General features: G+C 42.3%; 1 protein-coding gene and 2 non-coding genes across 3 annotated transcripts in view; 1 reads left to right on the top strand and 2 right to left on the bottom strand.

Moving 5' to 3' along the window:
• HAVCR1 (hepatitis A virus cellular receptor 1) overlaps window positions 1-22,980 on the bottom strand; it is a 33,148-nt gene extending 10,168 nt beyond the window's left edge. Inside the window, exons 1-7 of the mRNA XM_037044998.1 lie at window positions 22,871-22,980; window positions 20,833-20,890; window positions 18,894-19,232; window positions 16,017-16,106; window positions 6,874-6,963; window positions 3,597-3,686; window positions 2,277-2,366 (exon numbers count right to left, since the gene is read on the bottom strand). Coding sequence (XP_036900893.1) covers window positions 2,277-2,366; window positions 3,597-3,686; window positions 6,874-6,963; window positions 16,017-16,106; window positions 18,894-19,232; window positions 20,833-20,878 — 745 coding nt within the window. The 5' untranslated portion in view covers window positions 20,879-20,890; window positions 22,871-22,980. The remainder of the gene's footprint in view (window positions 1-2,276; window positions 2,367-3,596; window positions 3,687-6,873; window positions 6,964-16,016; window positions 16,107-18,893; window positions 19,233-20,832; window positions 20,891-22,870) is intronic.
• Window positions 12,840-12,984, bottom strand: LOC118986231 (small nucleolar RNA SNORA79). The gene has a single exon (XR_005066332.1). It is a non-coding gene; the product is annotated as a small nucleolar RNA SNORA79 (small nucleolar RNA).
• On the top strand, window positions 19,827-19,930 carry LOC118986232 (small nucleolar RNA U13). The gene has a single exon (XR_005066333.1). It is a non-coding gene; the product is annotated as a small nucleolar RNA U13 (small nucleolar RNA).
• Window positions 22,981-24,017: the final 1,037 nt, after the last annotated feature.

The raw sequence follows: 24,017 nt of genomic DNA, 5'->3' as shown, positions 1-24,017 counted from the left end.
CGGTGTATGTTGAGACACCGGGGTCGGGCAGGGGTGGGTGTAAAGGAAAACGTCTCTGCATTGAATTAGCCCCGGTCTTCACCTCCTTCCTGTCCTGTAAAGCCCACCTCTGAACTTGGACTCCTACGAAACTGTCAGGATAAGGATACGGCTCAATTCAGTTAACAATACAATTACTATTCCCCAGGAGGCCACTCACATTTTTTTTTCTTCTGACTCTCTGCTTTAAATGAAAACAACAACAACAACAACAACAACAAAAACATGTATGTTCACTAAACCTTGTCCACTAATCCTCACACTTTGCAGGCACACACCAAGTCAGACTAAGTACAAAGAAGCCAAATCATTATTGAGAAACTCAACAGATTTTCTAGTATGTTCAGCTGCCTTCCCATATACAAAGCTGTTTTCTACAAACTTTTATGACTCTGAAATCCCAGATTAACCCTAAAGTCCTCTCTTCCAAAGTTAACTCATAGCCCAGTATCTCAGGGTCCTTCCTGGTAAACATACACACAGTTCAATGTGAGTCCAGGAAAATCAGTATGTCCCATTAGAACTCCTCAGAATCTAGACTACCTCAAGGAGTCAGAGAGGCATGAAGGCTTTGAGACTCTTCACTGAAAGTTATCTTTCTAATCCTACAAATAGAAGGTTTGAAACTAAACTGGTCCTCTGGAGATCAAGCTATTTCCCTACTCATCAGCTGAGTTATCACCATTTGTTTTACACCTGGACTCTCAACTATCAGAAATTTTAAGTGTGAACCATGTAGTTTAAATTGAAAAAAAGCAATACATTCCAAATCCCCCAAATTCTTAAATCTCATGTCATTATACAAATAGCATATTTTTCCATTTCTATGCTACGTAATAGTAAAGAATGCTTGACACAAAACTGTGTAAGTCACTGACTGAAACGAAAAACAGGGTAATTTATATAAAGGTTTTTTCAGCAAGGGTATCAGACCAGGGTGAATTCATCCTAACATAACCTTAGTCAGTGTTCATATTAGAAGGCATGACCCAGTAGTTATAACTTCGGCCCCAAATTCAAATTAATAGAGACAGAATCCTGACTTAATCACTTTCTATCCACATGCCTTTAAACAATGAACTTATACCTTGTGTCCAGGATCCAACCACTATATAATAGGGTTGAATCACACCTACAATGGATGGGGTTGTCATAAGAATTTAGTAATGTAACACTTATTTTTTAAAAAACCCTAAAACTTAGCAGATGGCATGGGTGAAGAAGGTAAAGGAATTTAGAATCACAAATTATTAGTTACAAGAACAGTTATGCAGATGTGAAGTACAGCATAGAAAATATAGTCAGTAATACTGTGATAACTTTACATGGTATCAGATGGGTACTTAATTTATCAGGGTGATCCCTTCTTAAGTTATATAAATGTCTAATCATAGGGGTGTGCACCTGAAAAATAATGCCATACATAAGTGTATTTTTAAACATAAGTAAAAACTTGTAAAGTGAAAAAAGAGAAAGAGAACTTAGCAGACTCCCGTGGCACAGGAGAGAGAGGCGATTATGACCTCAATGAAATTTTCTTCTCCAGATGAGACTCCAAAGTCAGAGTGGACTAAAGGATCTCCACTCAGACCTCCCTGTGAAGTCCAAGCTCATTACCCTGCCCCCTTGTGTTCTGGCAGTCCCTGAATTTTCCTGATTAGCCTGTGCTTTCCTGAGCCAAGTCCACATGCCGCTCGTTAGATATCAAAGATAAGTGGCCTGGGGATTATTTTTTTGGGGGGGGTGGGGAGCAGCGCTATTAATGCCTGCCCTTGAAAATCTAATTTTTAAAAACGATAGGTCTCCCTGGCTGGCATAGCTCAGTGGATTGAGCATGGGCCTGCGAACCAGACGATCGCGGTTCGATTCCCAGCCAGGGCACATGCCTGGGTTGCAGGCCGGTTCCTTGCAGGCTAACTACCAGCGGGGAATGCACAAAAGGCAACCATATATTGGTGTTTCTCTCCCTCTCTCCTTCCCCTTTAAAGATAAATAAATAAATAAATAAATAAATCTTTAAAAAAAAACGATAGGTCTCTTTACTCTGAAAATACTTATAGGTACAAAAGGTACGTGTAATCTGGAACGGAGACTGTCAGGATCTGTGAAACTCATGAATGGAACCCAGGGGGAGAGTATTAATCCTGGATTGTACTTCTTTTGCCTTAAGATAATACCCTAGGTCATCGACCTCCTTTCATTAGAGGGCCTCTGAACTCAAAAGTATATCACTTTACCTCTCAGAACGTCCCGTGTGTGCGCTGGTGCCAAAGCAGCAGAGGTAGAGACATTAGGTGATGTTGGGACACTGGTGGCCTTAGGTGGAGCTAGAAACGAATGTGAAAGCAAGGATTAATCAAGCAGCAGGAGACTAAGAGGCCTGGGATGCACCTGTACATCAACTCACCCCGTGAGACTCACCCTGAGCAGCATTGGGCATTAATCTCCCTGAGGCACTAGTCTCTCTGAATTTAGAATCCTTAATCCTTGGTCCACTAGAATTGAGCACATGCTCACAGAAAGGAAACAACTGCATTGAAAAGTATATATTTTAGGATGTTCGGAATACAAAAATGCTCCCCGGATTTAGCACTGAAACACTTTGAAAAGACTGGCCATGCATATCAGATTTACATATCTTTATATACATCAGTGAGGTGGGGAAAATGTATTCAAAAAATTAAAAAATAATTTAAAAAAAACCAACGTATACATTTTTCTCCACAGGTACCATATTTTTTTTCCTTACAAGAAGCTTTCTTTTATCTAAGCTAACTAAGTATAAAAGAGGACACTGGTATAGAGCCCACTGACTTCAAAGCTCTTCTTTTGAGAGATTCAGTATCATTTGGAATCAAGCCAATGTTTGCCTTGAGCGGAAAAAAACTTTTTTCAACAAATATCTGTGAGTTCCCATTACACACCAGGTATTAGTGTAAAGCAAGTGTCAGCAAACCTTGTGTAATGAGCCAGACAGTAAGTGTTAGGCTTTGAGGGTTCATGGCCCCAGTGGCTCTCGTTCAACTCTGTCGGTGTGAAAGCGGCCACAGACGGGAGAGTGTAATGATGGGATATGGCTGTGCCAGTAAAACCCTCATATAAAACCAGCAGTGGGCTTGGCATCCACAAGTGGAAGGTCTGAGGGCAGTGAGGACCAGAGGAACTCCACCGAGATGTGCTTGTGAAGACAGCATCTCGTTAGCCTGACCCTTCTTCTCTGGCATTCCCTAGATTTTCCTTGTAAACCTGTGCTCAACTGGGCCAAATTCACGTTGTCCTTCTTAGACATCCAATATCAGTGGTCTGGGGGCATTTAGCTAATGATGAATCCCTCTGAGAACCTGATTTGAAAAACAATGGGTCCTCTCGCTCTGAAGATACATGTAGGTACAGTAGATGCATGTAACGTGGGACAAGGTTTCACAAAACACATGAGGCCAGATGGAACACAAGGAAAGAACCTTTAGCACAGATCGTAACTCTGACTTAACACATGCCCTGGGTGGTCTACGTCTTCTCATTTGAAGACCTCTGGCCTCAGGGGCACATCAGTTTACCTGTCACAAGGTTCACCGTGGGTGCTGCAGTTGTAGGAGCAGAGGTGGAGACCTTAGGTGATGTCAGAGCACTGGTGGTTTTAGGTGGAGCTAGAGGCCAACAGGAAAGCAAGGATTAGTCAAGCAGCACACAGAAGAGCTCCATGCTGGGCCTGTACATCAACATAACCAATGAGAGCCCCGGGACAAAACCAGACACTAACCTCTCCTGAACTCAGAGTTCCTGTCTTGGCTCTACTACCATCGGACAGGGGAGGGCGTGAAGACAAGCCCACCAAAAAGAAACAGCTGCATTGAAATGTATATATTCCAGGAGGTTCAGAGGGGGAAAAGGTTACTCGGGTTTCACACTGAAGCACTTTGAAACATCAACCGTGCATATCAGATTTACATATCTTTATGCACATTGGGGAGGCGGGGAAAATGTCTACAGGCAGGACCTGTGTTTGCCCCCTCTGTGGTGAATGACTAAGATTTAAACAGTAGTTTCCAGACAAAGAATACTTGCCAAATGCATAGCAGTCATTTCAGTCCGTCCTGAGGGTACCCCCACCAAGGGTCCTGCACCCTCAATGAGGATTAACTCACACCACGTATATGCCAGATCACAGAGACAATTATACATTTGGCTGAAAGGTGAATGATTCTAACTAAAAGATGATAACAGGTAATAACTTTGACTCTTTCCATGACAGAGCAGATTTAGAATTTCAAAGCATTTACAGAAGGTCTCAGAGCTACCCAAAGAAAGAGCTGAAACTAGAATTAAATCTGAACAGAGTGGCTGGCACAAAAGCCGATTAATGAAGGCCTGATCAAATTTGTATGTTTTTTTCTCACCAGATACCTTTTAACCTGTGAGACACTTTGAAAAATCTGAAGTCTACTAACTAGAAACAGGAGACCACTTGACACAGGAGACCACTGATCTGCAAGCTCTTCTTTGAGGGATACAGTTTATCTAGAATCAAGCTAATTTTTGCCTTGAACTTTTTGTTAAGGGCCTGATGGTGCATGTTTAGGCTCTGGTGGCCCTGTGGTCCCAGGAGCAGTTGCTCATCTCTGTCAGTGGGAAAGTAGTCATAGACCAGACCATGTAGTGAATGGGTATGTCCATTCCAACAAGTCTTTATTCATAAAACAGTTGGTGAGGTTGTTTTGCACATGATCAGGCTCTGGGATATAATTTGTCAACTCTGATCTAGGGAGTAGTCAGAGTCTTTTAAGGAGAGTCTAATTTTATTCCCTCCCCCTAGTTCAAAGTCTACTCTAGAGAAAAAAAGCAAGCATGCAAAAAATACAATCAAATGAGCACAAGGAACAATAAAAAGGAGAAAAACCAATCAGACTGTGTAATGAAATTGACTTCATGGGTGGAAAACGTCCTTCCCAGGAAAAAGCTAGGAAGATACCAAAATAGACGCAGGTGAGGAAAAGCCTTAACAGAAGCTTGAAGAGTAACATCAGCCTGTGAAGAAGTGCAAAAAAACTTCAGCAAAGACTTGGTTATTGGAAGCGGGAAGTCACTTGTCTCGGCTTCCCACTGGACCCATGTCACACTGGACAAAGCAAAAGACTTGTCTGTTAAAGAACTGAGAGCCACCCTGGCTGGTGTGGCTCAGTGGACTGAGCCCTGGCCTGTGAACGGAAGAGTTGCTGGTTCGATTCCCAGCTAGGGCACATGCCTGGGTTGTGGGCCAGGTCCCCATCTGGGGATGTATGAGAGTAAACCAACTGATGTATCTCTAGTGCACCAATGTTTCTCTCTCTCCCTCCCCTCTCTCTAAAAATAAAATAAATAAAAAAAAAAAGAATTGGGAGGCAATTTAAAATTCCTCTACTAATTCCTTTCCATGTTATTTTTTAAAATGCAAGCAGACAGAAATTTTACAACTCCACAAAATCGAAACCATAATTTCTTTTCCAATTTCAGCCACTTCACACCTGTCTCCAGCCCACTATCTCACCAGCTTCTCTGACTTCCCTGAATCACGTTCCAGATATAGTTTTCCCAGATCAGCTGTTTCTTCCATCTCAGTTGACCTCATCTTACTTCTCCTCAGGAGGAAATAAGCCAAGGCCAAGCGTGGGAGATTAAAAAATAAAGTTTTGCTCAATTAAAAAAAAAAGAGAGAACATAGATTATTAAGGCAACCATTATTGACTTCTACTGTCAATTTAAAAAAAAAAACTGGCAGAGATTCATTTAGAAGGAGCATCAGAAACCAGAAAATGCATAGAACCTACTTCTTTAACCAAATAATAAGGCTATTAGGATGTATACCTCAAGATAGAATATAAATGTCCCAGATTTTTTGATTTCATAAAATTCTCTTTTAAAAGATTGTATTTATTTTTAGAGAGAGAAGGAAGGGACAAAAAGAGGGAAAGAAACATCTATGTAACAGAGAAATATAGATTGGTTGCCTCTTGCATACCCTCAAATGGGGACCTGGCCATCAACCCAGGCATGTGCCCTAGCTGGGAATTGAACCAGCAACTCTTCAGTTTGCAGGCTGGTACTCAATCCACTGAGCCATACCAACCAGGGCACAGATTTCATGAAATTCTTAAACCAACTGTGAATAGTTATTAGGTTGTGAGTGTTTTCATATTGCAATAATATTTTAAGCACTAAAGTGTTAGTGTTTAAGCCAACAACATTGGGATTTGATATGAGATAATACTACAAAAACCCATGGTATTGCAGGGGTATAGGTAGAACTATACAGGTTAACACTATGTGTATGCAATAACATTGAGTTGACAACTGTTAAAGATGGCGATCCATCTGTCAGTACCCCCAACTATAAAATAGGATTGAATTACATCTACAGTGCGTAAGGGTGTCATGAGAATTAGGTGAAATAAAGGTAAATAAGAATAGCTCCTTGCACATAGAAGACTGAGAAAATGTTAACTTCACTAAGTCTTATCCTTACGTGCACGGTCTGAACTCAGAGAGGACTAAAGGATGGACTAACTCCTGGTCAGCTCAGACTCTTGTTAAACTGACCCTTCTCTGGCATTCCTTATATTTTCCTCAGAAACGTGTGTTCAACTGGGCTAAATCCACACAGTCCTCATTACGTGTTAAAGATCAGTGATCTGCGGTTGGTTGGCTAATAATGAACAAATGTGACAATTGCTTTCAAGCCTGTGCTTGTAACCCCGGGAATAATTCATACCCTAGATTGTCCTTCTGAATTAACACCTGCCTGGGAGGTCTCCATTCTCTCCTTAGAAGGCCTCTGGCCTCAGAGACACACCATTTTACCTGTGTTAAGTTTTGGTGTTGGCGCTGGTGTTGTAGGAGCAGAGGTAGAGACGCAAGGTGATGTTTGAACACTGGTGACTTTGGGTAGATCTAGAAACCAACAGGAAAGCAAGGATCAGTCAAGCAGCAGGAGACAAGAGCTTTGTGCTGGGCCTGGGCTTCAACATAACCAATGAGAGAGAGTCCCCAGGCAGACTGGGCAAGAACCTCCCTTGAAGTCAGAGTTCCTGTCTGGTTCTACTACAATCTGCCAGGGGAGGGCATGGGAACAAGCCCACAAAAAAGGAAACAGCTGTATTGAAAAGTATATATTCCAGGAGGTTCAGAGCTGAAAAAGGTTACCCAGAATTAACACTGAAGCCCTTTGAGAAGATTTACCATGTCTAGCAGATATGTTATCTTTAGAAACATCCCTGAAGTGAGGAAAATGTCTTTGTCTCTAATTGCTGAATGACTATGATTTAAACAGTAGTACCCAGGCCCTGAACTTGACTAAATAAAGCACATGAAGGTCAGTCAGTCTTGAGGGTAGCATCCCAAGAGACCAGAACCCTCCATGAGTATTAACTCACACTCAGTAGCATATGCTGAATCACATAGACGATTATACATTTGGCTGAAAGGCAAATTCTGTCAGTAATGGTCCCTTTCCAACTAAGGCATGATAGCGAGTAATAACTCTGACTCTTTCCATGACAGAGCAGGTTAGGATTTCAAAGCATTTACAGAAAGTCTCGGGGCTACCCGGAGAGGGAGAGCTGTCACTAGAATTAAGTCCGAACATTGCCCGGCACCAAAGCAGAGCAATGAAGGTCTGATCAACAATGTGTACTTTTTTTTTTCCCCACAAGGCACCTTTTTATCCATCAAGCTTCCTTGAATTTCAACTCTACAACTAGAAAAGAGAACTTGGCATAGGAGACCATTGACTTGAAAGCTCTTCTTTAAGAGATCCAATTAAATTTTGAATCAAGCCAAATCTTGCCTTGAAAAGAAAAAGCTTTTTCAACAAGTATTTGTGACTGTCAGCAAACTTTACGTGAGGGGCTGGAGAGTACATGTTTAGGCTGCGGTGGCCCTACGGTCTCAGTGGCAGTCGCTCAACTCTGTCGGCACGACAGTGGTCATAGACCACATAGTATAATGATTAGGTATGACTGTTCCAATAAAATTTTATTCATAAAGCTATTTGTGAGGCTGTTTTGAATATGATCTGGCTCTGGACCAGAGTTTGCTCACCCTGAGGTGAGGTGTAGTCGGAGGCTAAGAAAAAACAGTACAATCCTATCCCCTCTCCAGTTTCAAATCTAATTTTGAGGGAAAAAAAGCAAGCACACACACACACACACACACACACAAAGATCTGACCACAGGGCCGTAAGGAACAATAAAGAGGAGGCTACCTAGTCAGGCTGTCTATTCAACTTGTCTCACTCGGTGGTAAGTATCTCCCCCACCCCAAAGGCTAGGGCAGTTGCTGTTGAGGAGAGGCCTTAGGAAAAGATTAAAGAGTAAACTCAGACTGTGCAAATGCAAGAAAATTTAAGCACAGATTTGGTGTTAGAAGCTGTGGGTCACTTAGGCTCAGTTATGGACCTACTTGGTGCTGGATACAGCAGTTGCCTTGTAATTACCCACCTAGTGAAGTCTCCTCCCACTTCCTTTCCATGATACTTTTAAAAATCCAGCCCGGTCCAAGTAATTTCACAGCCCCAAGGATGCTGTCATCATCATTTCTTCTTCACTTGCTGCCTCTTCACATCTGCCTCGAGCCCCCTGTCTCACCAGTTTCTTTGCTTCCCTAAATCGCCTGAGATGCAGTTTCCACAGAGTCAGCTGTTTTCTCCCTCTGAACTGACCTTATCCTACTTGCCTTCATAAGACAAACGCCCAGGCGATAACTTGGGAGATTACAAAACAAAGTTTCTCTTAAATAAAAGAAAAGTAGATGTAGGCGACTAAGACCACAGTAGAACTCAATGGGTTTTNGCAGTTCGATTCCCAGTCAGGGCACATGCCTGGGTTGCAGGCCGGTTCTTCTCAGGCTAACTACCAGCAGGGGACGCACAAAAGGCAACCATACATTGATGTTTCTCTCCCTCTCTCCTTCCCCTCTAAAGATAAATAAACAAATAAAATATTAAAAAAATATTCTACTCTTAAAAAAAAAAAGAAAAGAAAAGTAGATGTAGGCGACTAAGACCACAGTAGAACTCAATGGGTTTTGGGTTCTATTGTCAACATAAGGCCTTAGCGGATGGAAATTTATGAAGGAGAGCATCATGCAGGAAATCTCCAAGTATCACCTACTTTTTTCATCAAATGATAAGGCGATTTGTATGCCCCCACTCAAAATGGGAAAAAATGTAAACTTCCCAGATATTCACATTTCTTAAAATTCCTTAAACCAGTGGGTGAAATTATTGGGATGCCAAAAGTTTCATATTGCAACGAGGTCATTTTAATTTTCAAACAAACAACGTTATGCTATGAGATGTGCTTTAAAAATCGAAGGCAGGGCAAAAGGTAGATGTGGAACCACACAGACTCCACAAAGTATATGCAACAAGACTGAATGGACAATTGTTAAAACTGGCAATGTTTCTACTTGACAGTACCCACCACTTCAAAATAGGATTGAATCACGCCTATAGTACCTAGGGTCAGCACTTGAAACTAAGCAATATAATACTTCTGCAGGACTTAGCATGGATGCTGACGAAAGACACAGAATACACGTTAAATTCACTGAAATCTAATCCTCAAGTGTAGGATCCAACTTCAGAGTGAACTAAAGCTGCTTGTGAGGCCTGAAATCTCATTAACGTGATCCTTCTTCTTCGGCATAACCCTGTATTTTCCTTAGAAACCTGTGCTCAACAGGCCAAAGCTACACCATCTTCATTATATGCCAAAGATCAGTGGTCTGTAGTGTTTTGGTTAATAATGTAGCCCTTTGAGAATCTGACTGAAAAACTAATGGGTTTCCTCATTCTGATTACATTTATACAAAAGGTGCAGGTAATATGGGATGGGGGTTCTCAGACACGGTGAAATTCTCTCTTGGAAACCTTCTAAGAAAACCTTACGCTGAATTTGACTTCTGTCTGAATACAGTGCCTTCGGCAATCTACATCCCCTAATAGGAGGTCCCTGGCCTCAGGAACACATGTTTACCTGTCCTGAGTTTCTGCGTGGCTGCTGGCATTGTAGAAGCAGAGGTGGAGACCTTATGTGATGTCGGAGCACTGGTGGCCTTAGGTAGAGCTAGAAACCAACAGAAAGCTAGGATTAATCAGGCAGCAGGAGACAAGAACTTTGTGCTGAGCCTGGACTTCAGCAGTGAGAGGCATTCTGATCCCAGGGAGAATTAAGGCAGTAATCTCCCTGAACTGACAGTTCCTCTCTTGCTTCCACAAAAATCTGACAGAGGAGGGCTTGAAAGAAACACACACACACACAGCTATACTAAAAGGCATATATTCCGGGAAATTCAGAGTTGAAAAAGGACACATGGGATTTACCCTGAATAACTGAGAAAATCTAGCCAGGCCTATCAGATATATACCATAGTTTTGGGACTGTAAGATGCACACCCCCACCAAATTTGGGAGGAATAATGGTTGTTAATGCTGCTGTTGAGTCCTGTTGACATGTACATTAGTGAAATATAATGTTAATTATGCTATTAAATATTTTACCACATTTTTTTGCTTCAAAAATTTTTTCCCGATTTTCCTCCTCTAAAACCTAGGTGCGTTGTATGGTCTGAAGGTCTTAGAGCTACCCAGAGAGAATGCTGGAACTAAAATTAAGCCAAACCCAGTGTCCGGCATAAAAGCAGATCAATGAAGGCCAGAATCAACAATGTGTACATTTTTCTCACCAGCACCTGTTTTTGTTTCTTTGCTTTTACAAGAAACATCCTTAAAATGCAACTCTTATTAACTATAAAAGAAACCCTTAGACAACAATTGGTTTGAATGCTCTTCTTTTTCGAACATCAGTTTAATTTGGAATTAAACCAGTTTGTGCCCTAAAGGGGAAAAACTTTTTTTCCACATACATTTGTGAGCATCTACTACATGCAAGACCTTAGTCTAAAGCAGAGGTCAGCAAACTTTCTGGAAAGGGGCAGACAGTAAATGTGTTAGGCTTTGAGGGTCCTGTGGGCTCAGTGGCAACTGCTCAACTGTCAGCACGAGAGCAGCCACAGACTGAATGGTCTAATGAATGGGTCTGGCTGTTCCAATAAAACCTATTTGTAAAGCACTCGGGGTGGTGGGTGGGGGGGTGGCTGTTCTGGATCTTATCTGGCCCTGGACTGTATACTTGGCTGACCCTCATCTAAACTGTAGTCAGAGACTTTTAAGAAGTGTACCATCTAGTCCTTTGCCTCCAGTTTAAAACCCAATCTAGAGGGGAAAGCAAGCGTGCAAAAAATCTCATCGAAGGAGCATAAGGAAGAAATAAAGCAGAGGAAACCAAGACAGATGTAGTCATGAACTTGCCTTTACCAAAGGGCAATGTCTTCCCCAAGAAGAAGCAAGGAAGATGGAAGTATAGATGCAGGTGAGGGAAAGCTGTGACAGAAAGTTGAAGACCAAGCTGAGCCTGTGAAAAGTGCAAGGAAACTTCAGCACAGAATTGGTTATTGGAGCCAGGGAGTCACTTTGTCTCAATTATGGACCCACTTCCCACCGGACNACCCTCATCTAAACTGTAGTCAGAGACTTTTAAGAAGTGTACCATCTAGTCCTTTGCCTCCAGTTTAAAACCCAATCTAGAGGGGAAAGCAAGCGTGCAAAAAATCTCATCGAAGGAGCATAAGGAAGAAATAAAGCAGAGGAAACCAAGACAGATGTAGTCATGAACTTGCCTTTACCAAAGGGCAATGTCTTCCCCAAGAAGAAGCAAGGAAGATGGAAGTATAGATGCAGGTGAGGGAAAGCTGTGACAGAAAGTTGAAGACCAAGCTCAGCCTGTGAAAAGTGCAAGGAAACTTCAGCACAGAATTGGTTATTGGAGCCAGGGAGTCACTTTGTCTGAATTATGGACCCACTTCCCACCAGACAGAGCAGTGGCCTTGTAAATACCTGCCTATTAAAAAATTGGTAGGCATGCCCTGACTGATTGTGGCTCAGATGGTTGAGTGCAGGTTCAATTCCCAGCCAGGGAAACTGATCAATGTTTCATTCTCACCTCAATGTTTTTTTCCCTCCCTTTCCTCTTTCTAAAAATAAATCAAAAATATTTTTTAAAGTAAAAAAAATATTAGGGGGCACTGTAAAGTCTCCTATTAATTCCTTTCCATGTTATATTCAGCCAGATCAAAATAATTTCACAACTCCAAAATTTTGCAGTCTTAATCTCTTCTCCATTGCTGCCTCCCCACATCTGTCTCTGGCCCACTATCTCATCAGATTCATTGGCTTCCCTGAATCGCCTTCCAAATATAGTTTCCCCAGAGCCAGCTGTTTTCTCCATCTGAATTGACTTTATCTTACTTCCCTTAAGGGAAATAAGCCTAGCCCCAAAAATTTGAATTTACAAAATAAAGTTTATTTCAATTAAAGAGAGAGAGAGGTACAGATTGAGGCCATGGACCTTGTATTCTGCTGTCAATACAGTTTCAGTAGACAGACTATTAAGGAGCACTAGAAAGCAGGAAATCCTCAAACACTTACTTCTCTCATGGTATAAGGCTTAGCATGTCCACAGCAAGACTGAAGAACTGTCAACCTCCCAGTTTCTGGATTTCATGACATCTTAAAGCAACTGGTAAACAGTCATTGGAATGTAAGTGTTTTCAATTGCAATAGGGTCATTTCTATGTTTAAATAAGCAATGTCATGATGATGTAAAACATGCTTCCAAGAAATACAAGACAGGGCAAAGTGTGTGGGTTTAACTATATAGGCTCACACAGTGTATCAAACAAAACTGAGTTGATTATTTTTTTCCTTAAATGTTTGATTCCTCATTTTCTTAAGAATAGACAGATAATCCTATTGTTCCAATATGCTCTGAGTGAAGAAAATCAAATTTTAATTTTATGATGCCCTAAAATTCTAGTGCCAGCCTTAAAGGCAATGAAAGGAACTGTCATCAAAGAGTTGATCATTGTCAGCGCTGGTGATGTATCTACCTGTCAGTACCCACAACTATAAAATAGGATTGAACCACATCTACAGTGCATAGAATTGTCGTAAGAATTAAGTGATACAATACTTGTAAAAAAACTTATAATGCTTCCTGGCACAGAGAGGACTGACTAATTGTTAACTTCACTGAAATCTTATCCTTCAGTGGAGGGTTCAGCTTCATACAGAACCACAGGATCTCCATTCAGAGCCCTGTGTGAGGTCAGTGTCTCATTAAGCTGATACTTCTCTTTGGCTTTCCCTTATTTTCCTCATAAACTTGTGCTTAATGGGGCCAAATTCATACCATCCTCATTAGACATCAAAGATTTTGGTGGTCGATTGCCTAAAAATAAATAACTTTCAGAATTTGATCTTAAAAACAATGGCCCACTAGCTCTGAAAATACTTATAGCCTGCATATGATAAGACATGAGGGTTCACATATTCTGTGAAGCCCATGACTGGAACCCAGGGAAGAATTTGTATTTTGGATTATACTCCTGGCTTAATACATGCCCCTGAGTGGTCTTCGTCCTCTCCTAAGAAGGCCTCTGGCCTCAGAGACACATCAGTTCACCTGTGTTAAGTTTCGGTGTTATAGGAACAGAGGCAGAGACCCGAGGTGATATTCAAACACTGGTGACTTTGGGTGGGTCTAGAAACCAACAGGAAAGTGAGGATTAATCAAACAGCAGGAGACAGGAGCTTTGTGCTGGGCCTGGGCCTCAACATAACCAGTGAGACTGGGCAAGAACCTCCCTTGAAGTGGGAGTTCCTGTCTGGTTCTACTACAATCTGACAGGGGAGGGCATGGGAACAGGCCCACAAAAAAGGAAACAGCTACACTGAAAAGTGTTGAGGGCAAAGGGGAACTAGCCGGAATATAGCTGTAAGGAAGCAAAAGGTGTTTTACTAACTAATGCAAAGAGGCTCCGGGACACGCCCGAAGAGCAGGGTGTGTTCCAGGATGTGGGTTAAGAGCAAAGGTTAGTCAGGCAGATAGCCATCTGGACAGTCACTAGGAAGGGAAATTTTGCCCCTGTGCACGAGCTCAACTGACCAATCAGGTAAAGGAGCACGAGCCAGTGCACGAGTTAACTCACCAATGATCAGTAACCCTATTGTGCCCCTGAGCCAACCGCTAACCGCCACATCTGCTTCTGTATCCAGCTTGCTTGCGCGCCTCCATAAAACCCTAAGCCCGTAAGCGTTTGGCGCAACTCTCATTTGCAGCCCTTGCGGGCACCGTGTCTCCGGACACTTTGGAGAGTTCGCCCCTGCTCAGGTTAAACTTGGCCAATAAAATAACATCTTTGGAACCCCGAAAGTCTCCGACATTTGTTCTCGCGGTTGGTGAATGCAACAAAAAGTATGTATTCTAGGAGGTTCAGAGCTGAAAAAGGTTACCCAGAATTAACGTGGAAATACCTTACTATCCATACCTTTTGATTTATGTGTCTTCATAAACATCTGTGAGGTACAGAAAATGTCTCAAACCTGGACATGTCTTAGTTTTCTCAATGGCGCGTGATAAAGGCTTACTTAAATAGTAGCTCCCAGACCCAAAATGTTTAACAGGACTAACCCACACCCACTAGCTAGATCACAGGAAGGATTCATACAACGTAGATTTGGATAGAAGGGGAGTGGACCACAGGTGATGACTTTGACTTTTTCCAGAGTCAGAGGAGGTATAGGATTTGCAAGTCAATGGAGGAAGGTCTCAGAGCCACCCAGAGAGAGCTGAAACTAAAATTAACCCAAATCACAATGCCTGGCTCAGGAGCCTGTCAATGAAGGCCTGGTTCAAGAACGTGTCACTTTTTCTCACTATGTGCCTTTTTTTTTTTTTTTACAAGAAGCTTTCCTAAATCTAAACTCCACTAAGTATAAAAGATAACCCTTGTATAGGAGACCACTGACTTGAAAACTCTTCTTTTGAGAGATCTAGTTTAATTTGGAATTGAGCCAATTTTTTCCTTGAAGAAGAAAAAAACTGTCTTTCAACAAATATTTGTGTCTATGACATGCAGGCATTAATGTAAAGCTGAGGTCAACAAACTTGATGTAAAGGGCCAGAGAGTGCATTTTTAGGCTGGGTGGTCTCAGTGGCAGTTGCTCAAATCTGTCAGTGTGAAAGTTGCCAAACAAAAGATAGCATAAATGGGCATGACTGTAACGATAAAGCTTTATTTATAAAACAGGGGGTGGGCCTACTTTGAATCTGATCTGGCCCTGGGGCTATTGTTAGCTGACCCTGATCTAAGATGTAGTTAAAGGCTTTTAGGAACATACAATCCAATCTCCTTTCTCTAGTTTTAAATCTAACATGAAGGAAAAAAGCAAGCATGCATAAAACCTATTTAAAGAAACAGGAAAAATAAAGAGGAAAATAACTAACCAGATTGTCTAATGACCTTGTCTTCTTTAGGGCTTGCACAGGGTACATGCAACAAGATTGAATGGACAGTTATTGAAGCTGGTGTTGTATCTACTTGACAGTATCTTACAGAATAGATTTGAATCATACCTACAATGCATAGGGTTGTCATAAGAATTAAGTGATAATGTCTCCTGCCGTAAGAGACAGAGTAAATACTAACCTCACTAGAGTCTTATTCTGTGGAGTGGAGTCAAGGAAAGGATCTTTATTCAGAACTCCTTGGGAGAACAGAATCCCATTAACGTGACATTTTTCTCTGGCATTTTTTGTATTTGCTTCTTAAACCCATGCTCATTGTGGAAAATCCATGCCCTCCTCATTAGATATCAAAGATCAGTATCCTGAGGTGTTTGGCTAATAATGAATCTTACTATAACAACAAATGGGTCTCCTCATTCTGCAAGTACTTGAAGTTACAAAAGCTTCACGTAGTATTGGTATCACAGACCCTTCGATACCTTCATTTGGAGCCCCTAAGAACCCTCACCCTGGATGGTACATCTGACCTAACAATACCATGGATGGTCTACATCCTCAGACACACATTGCTTTACCTGTCACGAGGTTCACCGTGGGTGCTGCAGTTGTAGGAGCAGAGGTGGAGACCCTAGGTGATGTGGGAGCACTGGTGACCTTAGGTGGAGCTAGAAACCAAGGTGAAAACAAGGATTAATCAAGCAGCAGGTCACTAAGAGCCTTGTGTTGGGCCCATACACACACACAACCAACAGTGACTGTCCATCCCCAGGCATAAATCTCCCCTGGACTCAGAGTTCCAATCTTGGTCAATGAAATTCTTGCAGAGGAGGCCTAGAAGAAAAGCCAAACAAACAAACAAAAGACACAGCTGTATTGAAAAGTACATATGTTGGGAAGTTCAGAGGTAAAAAAGGATACCTGGGATGAACACTGAAGCACTTTGAGAAGACCAGCCTTGCCTATCAGATTTATGCATCTTCATAAAGATCAGTGAGGTGGGGGAAATGTCTAGAACCTGGATCGTCATTGTCCTTTCAGCGGTAAATGGCTAACTTAAAAAGTAGTTTCTAGGCCCAGGAAGGTAAAAATACATAAATAAATAGCATTAAACTTAGTTAGTCTGGAGGATACCCTCCCAAGAGACCTGCACCCTGAGTGAGGATTAGCTCACACTCGCTAGCCTACATTAAATCACACAGATGATTTATACATTTGGCTAGAAGGTGGACTGGACCATAGGGGCAGAGGGGTGTGGGATTCCAAACCACTTAGGGAAGGTCTCACTCAGAACTACCCAGACAGAGAGCTGAAACTAGAAGCAAGATTAAACACAGTGCCTGGCACAAATGTAGATCAAGGAAGGCCTGCTCAGCTGTTAGAGTGTTGTCCTGATACACCAAGGTTATAGGTTCAAACCCCAGTTAGGGTACATATGAGAAGCAATCAATGAATTCATAAATAAGTGAAACAACAAATTAATCTCTCTCAATAAATTTAAAGAAAGAATATATACATTTTTCTCAATAGGCACTTTTTTTTTACAAGAAGATTCTTCAAAACACAGCTCTACGAACTATGAAAGACACCCTGGGGAGCAGACAATTGCTTTGAATGCTCTCCTTTTTAGAACATCAGTTTAATTTGGAATTAAGCCAGTTTGTGCCCTAAAGGGGAAAAATGTTTTTTCCACATACATTTGTGAGCATCTACTACATGCAAGACCTTAGTCTAAAGCAGAGGTCAGCAAACTTTCTGGAAAGGGACAGACAGTAAATGTGTTAGGCTTTGAGGGTCCTATCGGCTCAGTGGCAATTGCTCAACTGTCAGCACGAGAGCAGCCACAGACTGAATGGTCTAATGAATGGGTCTGGCTGTTCCAATAAAACCTATTTGTAAAGCACTCAGGGGGCCTGTTCTGGATCTTATCTGGCCCTGGACTGTATACTTGGCTGACCCTCATCTAAACTGTAGTCAGAGGCTTTTAAGAAGTGTACCATCTAGTCCTTTGCCTCCAGTTTAAAACCCAATCTAGAGGGGAAAGCAAGCGTGCAAAAAATCTCATCGAAGGAGCATAAGGAAGAAATAAAGCAGAGGAAACCAAGACAGATGTAGTCATGAACTTGCCTTTACCAAAGGGCAATGTCTTCCCCAGGAAGAAGCAAGGAAGATGGAAGCAGGTGAGGGAAAGCTGTGACAGAAAGTTGAAAACCAAGCTGAGCCTGTTCAAAGTACAAGGAAACTTCAGCACGGAATTGGTTGCGGAGCCAGAGAGTCACTTTGTCTGAATTATGGACCCACTTCCCACCGGACAGAGCAGTGGCCTTGTAAATACCCGCCTACTGAAGAACTGGTAAGCACTATAAAAGCCTCTTACTAGTTCCTTTCCATGACCTTTTCAAAAATTTAACCGGGTCAAAATAATTTTAAAACTCTCAAAGTTTTATAATTATGATCTCTTCTTCACATGCTGCCTCCTCACATCTGTCCCTGGAGCTCCGTCTCATGAGCTCTTTGGCTTCCCTGAGTTGCCTTCCAGCTGCACGTCCCCTGGAATCAGCTGTTTTTCCACGGGAAATGACCTTATCTTACTTGCTGTTTTAAGAGTAATAACCTAGTTCAACAGTCAGGAGTATGCAAGTTTTCCCAATTTAATAAAAAAGAAATAGAGATACAGCTTATTATGGTCACAAATATTGCATTCCATTATCAATACAAGTCTTTACTAGAAGGAGATTGGGGTGGGGGGTGTGCGAGCCTTAAGAAAGCTTCTAAGATGCCCACCTCAGGAGAAAAGAAATGTAAACTTGCAGATTGTTGCATTTCAGGAAAATCTTAAAAGCAACTGGTGAACAGTTACTAGGATGCAAATGTTTTTATATTGCAATAAACTCATTTTAATTTTTAAACGAGCAATGTGATATATGAATTATGCTTCATGAAATCCAAAGTAGGGCAGAGGTTGGGGCTGAACTACATACGTTTAGACAACACATGCAACACAACTGAGTTGATATATATTGATAGTATTATGTAAAATATTGCTTACTTATGTATACGAAATTTTCCATAATAATTTTAGAATACTGAGAGTATAGTTCATTATTTTTCTAAGACATTAATTCAGAGAAAAAGATGTTTTTAAACTGAATAAACACATTCACTATATTTCACAAAGGAGCAGTGAATGCTTTTTCATGAAGTAACTAACATTTCGGAAGCACTGCTTCGAGACTGTGGACTGACCGCAAAGATCCTCTAGCCTATGTCCTTGAATTGAAATTGTTTTTAACACTTCATTCTACACAATTAAGCAATTCTGCTTCCCAGGAGTTATTAAAACACGGGACTGTAGGAACCTCCTCTTTCTTAGAGGAAGAGAAAATGATGTCCCCGCAGTAAACACCTCAGTTCACCCACATGAAGTGATCCAAGGAAGAAGCAGACAAGCTCACCTGGCTTTACATCCAATAATATGTTGACTTTCAAATCATTAAACCACCCGGAGTGCTCAACCCGGCAACAATACGTGCCGCTGTCAGACTGGGCTGCGTCCTCGATGGTTAAAGACACGTTGCCTTGCGAAATCACTCCCTTGAGGTTATAACGCCTGCTCTTCTGAAAGGTGATGCGGTGGCCGTCTGTCCAGATGAGTTGATTGAGGCACTGAGAAAGAGCACATGCCCCTCGGCCCCAGCACATGGAGGTGGTCCCCTGAGCGGTGGAGTAGGTACAGGGGAGCGTGACCGCCTGACCCACCACTCCGTCCACACGTGGCTGAGAAACCGCGGTGCCTGTAGATAAAGAGAACACAGAGCACGAGGCCTTGATATTCTAACTTCACATTTATTTCCACCTTTTTCTCTTTACATAGTTTATTTCATTCGTAATCATGTGACTTTACATCTTGAATCCAAAACTTTGTTATAAACATTTTTCTGTTTACATCTTTATCAGCATATTGGTTTTTGATATTTGTAAATAAAACATAGTTTAAACTTTTTTCTATATTTAGAATTCTTTCCTAATAGGATAAATTTCTAAAAGAGAAATCATCAGAATAAAGAGTAGAAATATTTTACGTCTTGTTTTCAAGTTTCTTTCCAAAATGTTCAAACCAAATGACACTCTAGCAAGACAAGGGCATGAGTTTCATTCTGGGTTTGACAGCATCTGCTTATTAAAGAGGAAACACAAGCATGTCGCTGTTCCCGTCCCCACAAGCCAATCACTGCCTCAGCTGACTATGTTTGCAAACTCAATTGCCATTGAAGTTTTAGCTTTTATTGCAATTTTTAAAATACCTATCGCAAATGAGGTCACCTCACTACCCCTCTTTCATAAAAATAAGCAGGGCTAATGTTTTGTTTAAAGTATTGTTGGCTCCAATTCTTTTGTAGTTCATAAGTGTGATGATTGGGTGTTCCTACTTTTGTGTGACATGTGTCTCCCACAAACCTTGCTACGACATCCGCACATTACCCATCTGGCATAAAAAATAAATAAATAAATGAAAAATAAAGTATTGGTGGCACCCTGGCTGGGGTGGCCCAGGGGGTTGAGCACTAGCCTGTGAACCAAAGGGTGGCCAGTTTGATTCCCAGTCAGGGCATATGCCTAGGTTTCAGGCCAGGTCCCCAGTTCGGGGTGTGCGAGAAGCAACCACACACTGATGTTTCTCTCCTTCTCTTTCTCCCTGCCTTCCCCTCTCTCTAAAAATAAATAAATAAAAAATTTTTAAAAAGTATTGTTGGCTTAAGGGCAGAAGTCTATTAAACTCTTTGGAAATCAATTTTTGAAAAATGGGTTTCTAATACTTCCAAGAGGAGAGAAGGCTTATCATGTGCTTTACGATTGTTCTAAAACACTCAAGTAGGTCCCTGTTCTCGTGAGTGGATGACAGCCAGCACCAGCACAGCCCACCTCCCCTGGTGAAGCCTGACAATTGGGGAATGTTCAATCAAGTGCTGAATTATGCCAACTAGGAACAAAACCTCTCTCCTGTGCGAGTGGCACTAAAACCCCATATCGTCTTCCTAAGAATCAAACTGCACAAAGTGTGCAATGAAAGACTGGTCACTCTCCCAACCTATCTCCATTTCTTCTTCTCATCCCCTCCACACTATAACATTGATACTATTTCTCACATACATACACATGCATATCCAACTATCTACCCACCGCCTTTTTTGTTAAAACACAAATGGCAGTTATACTTAGCCACAGATTTGGTAACTCAGAGCATTTAAGCCATCTCTTTGGAGGAAGATTGCAGCCTGGTTCTTTGCTCACTAGTTGACCCATTACCTTCCAACAGAGCCCAAGAACATCCATCTTCCTCCACCTCACCCACACACTCAGGGCTTCCAGACCCCAGCCCCCCTATTCACTTACCTGTCCAAAGTAGTATGAGGCCTGTGAAGGCTACCCAGGAACACATGATGGTATCAGCCTAAAGGGGAGAGAAAACAAACTGTTTGGTGTGTCCCCCACCAGATGGTATGGGGACAAGTCTTAATTCTCAGATTGCAACTTTTGCTTTCACCCCGACTGGGTGAATCACAGGAGCCCACCCTGCTGGGGGTTGGTAACCAAGTACAATGGCTTCAGGTCTCTGTTAGCTCAGGGTGGCTGAGGGCTCTGCACCTCCAACAGACAGGCAAAGCTGTCCTTGGAAGCAGACCCTTATTTCCCAGCTCCTATTTTCTTGTATACAGTGTGAGCAAGTAACCCCGTTTCATTATTTTCCATCCAGTTTTCCCAACATCATTTACTAAAGAGACTACCTTTAACCTTTTCTATATTTTGTCCATTTTTCATAGATTAATTAACCATATAGGTGTGAGATTATTTCTAGGTTTTCTATTCTGTTGCATTGAACTGTCTGTTTTTATGCCAGTACCCTGCTGTTTTGATTACTATAGCCTTTTGGTATAGTTTGACATCAGAGAGCATGGTACCTCCAACTCAAGATTGCTTTGGCTATGCAGGCTCTTTTGCAATTCCATATACATTTTGAGGATTATTTCTTTTTTTTTTTCTGTGAAAAATGGCATTGGTGTTTTGATAGGGATTTCACTGAATCTGTAGATTGCTTTGGGTATGGTTGAAATTTTAACAACATTAATTTTTCCTGTCCATGAGCATGGTATATTCTTCCATTCATTTGTATCATCTTCAGTTTTTTTTTTTCTCAATGTCTTATAGCTATGTGGCTTATTTTCCCTCATATTTTTTTTTATTTTGGAAGGCATGCACTTCTGTGCTAGAGGCAATATTTATACTAACACCTTTTGACACCTACCTGTATCCTATAAGGCATTCATTATTTTAGCTGCCCACCAGGTGTGTCAGTTTTAGAGCTGCTTAGGTGGGATTCTTGTGGTGGCTGAGGCCATTTGCTATTTGGGCTGGTCCTGGAGCTACTTGGTCGGAACTATTTTGAAGTAAGCCCAGGCCAGTCACTACTTATGCCAGGCTGAGGGCACTTGCAAAAGGCTACAATATGAGCTGAGGCTGGTACCATTTGTGCTAAGGGAGAAGCTACTGGGAGCTGAGGCTAGCCACTACTTACAGAGAGCTTAAGGGCTTTTAGGAGAGTCTGGGGGGATGGTGGGGATGGGGGTGTGGTTTGCAGAGCACAGCCATTGCTCATCCAGAGCTTGAGGGCATTTGGGAGGAGCAGTAGAGTATATCCAGACCAGCTGCTGCTCTTTTAGGGCTGGAGGACATTTGGAAAAGATTTTAAGGAAAGCCAGAAGCAACCCAGTACTCCTATAGTGCTAGAGGGCATTTAGAAGAGATAACAAGGGCCCCAAGGCTCCTCCGAAGGGTGTGGAGCTGCTGAAACTGGCCCAGTAGGCTGAGTGGGTTGGGAGTAGGGGAGGCCGGGTCTCAGGGGAAAGCTAGAGCAGGGCAGACAGTGTTAGCCCAGCGGATGGAAAGAGAAATTTCATGCCTGGCAGCTCAGGGCCACCTAGAGAACACAACAAAGGAACAATAACACCTGCCAGAGCTTCTGAGCCCTGAAACAGCTCCTACCAACCCTGGTCCCTCCAGTCTTTGCCCTCATGTTAGTCAACTTAGTTCCTCCCCTACGTCCCAGGCAATTCTGGAACTGCTACCTCTGTGTTGGAGCCGAGGGAGAGTGAGTTTGTGCTGAACCCTCTAAGCACAGAGCCTCGGTCTTCCACAAGCCTCCTTCTATCTCACACATAATCCCCACTGGTGTTCCAAGATGATCATTACAGGGACTCACCTTTCCAGCATAGGTGCCCCATGCAAGGGAGGCTGGTGTGGCACTCAGACCTCTGGCTCATCAGTGGGGACCTCTGCAGCCCAGCTCATTAACCACCATTCATTAACCCTCCCATTCATTAACCACCACCCGGGGGTGTGGGAACTGCCCCGACCCCATATCCACCCTTCCTACCTGTCTCTCTGGAGCTGCTTCTTTATAATCGTAGAGAACCTTCCGTTCAGTTAGTCTTCAGGTGGTTACCAGCGATGACTATGCTACAATTCAGAATCAATTCTGATGTGCTTCCGGGGAAAAAGTTAGTTCAGGATTTACTGGCTCAGCTACATAGACTCCGCCCCCCTCCAAATTTTCCCTAATTCCTATTGGCTGAGTCATCATTGTCTTTTTTTAAAATATTTTATTTATTATGTTTAGAAGCAAGGGAAGGGGAGAGAAAGAGAGGGCAAGAAACATCAATGTGTGGTTGCTTCTCATGCACCCCCAAATGGGGATCTGGCCTGCAACCCAGGCATATACCCTGACTGGGAATCAAACCAGTGACCCCTTGGTTCCAAGGTCAGTGTTCAATCTGCTGAGCCACACCAGTCATGGCATCATTGTCTTAATATGCCCTATAATACTCAGAAAGTTCAAGAAACAGAGTTCTAATTTTCTCCCTGGCGTAAATTTCCAGAGGGTTCTACTTACCAGTGAGTCAGGAGGCTTCCAGCTCCTCTCGTGGTTGGTTGTGGCTGAGTTTCCCCCAAAGGTTTTATGGGTAAAGACAGCTATCTCCCAGAATTCCATTCTTTATCTCTTCACCACGCCCTTGCATAGGAACATTGGGCAGTATCTTTGAAATCAAACTTCTCCAGTTGAGCCACAGTCCTCCGGCAGAATTTATCCACTTACTCACTTAAACAGATTACCAGGAGCTATCAGTGGGCTGGAACAGTATTTGTTCTCTGCTAGGTAGGTTGTCTTTAAAAGATTTGGCGCAGAGTTTGATTTTAAGTCAGACTCTAGGCCTGAAAAGTCATGCAGATTTTGAGAATGTTTATACACAAAGGGACCTTAAACTACTTGGGGCAGCTGTTCAACTTATAGTGACTAAACCGAGGACCAAAAGGAGGACCAGCAGATGGGGCCCATGGAAGACACAAAAGTGAAAGCCTGGTGTGCCCTCTCCTATTGCCTGTTCTTGTCACTCAACGAACACTATTTCACCAACTATTCATTGAGCAACCCATGCTAAGCAAGGGAACGTCCTATTCCAAAAAAAGAAAGAGAAAAGCAAACCTGTAGTCTCTACCCTAAAAAAGTTTAGAAAAACAAGTTG

The sequence above is a fragment of the Sturnira hondurensis genome, unplaced genomic scaffold, assembly GCF_014824575.4.
Source record: "Sturnira hondurensis isolate 20B ecotype Veracruz unplaced genomic scaffold, ASM1482457v3 Scaffold0004152, whole genome shotgun sequence".
Classification (NCBI taxonomy): Eukaryota; Metazoa; Chordata; class Mammalia; order Chiroptera; family Phyllostomidae; genus Sturnira; species Sturnira hondurensis.
This window is presented reverse-complemented; position numbering and strand designations above follow the sequence as displayed.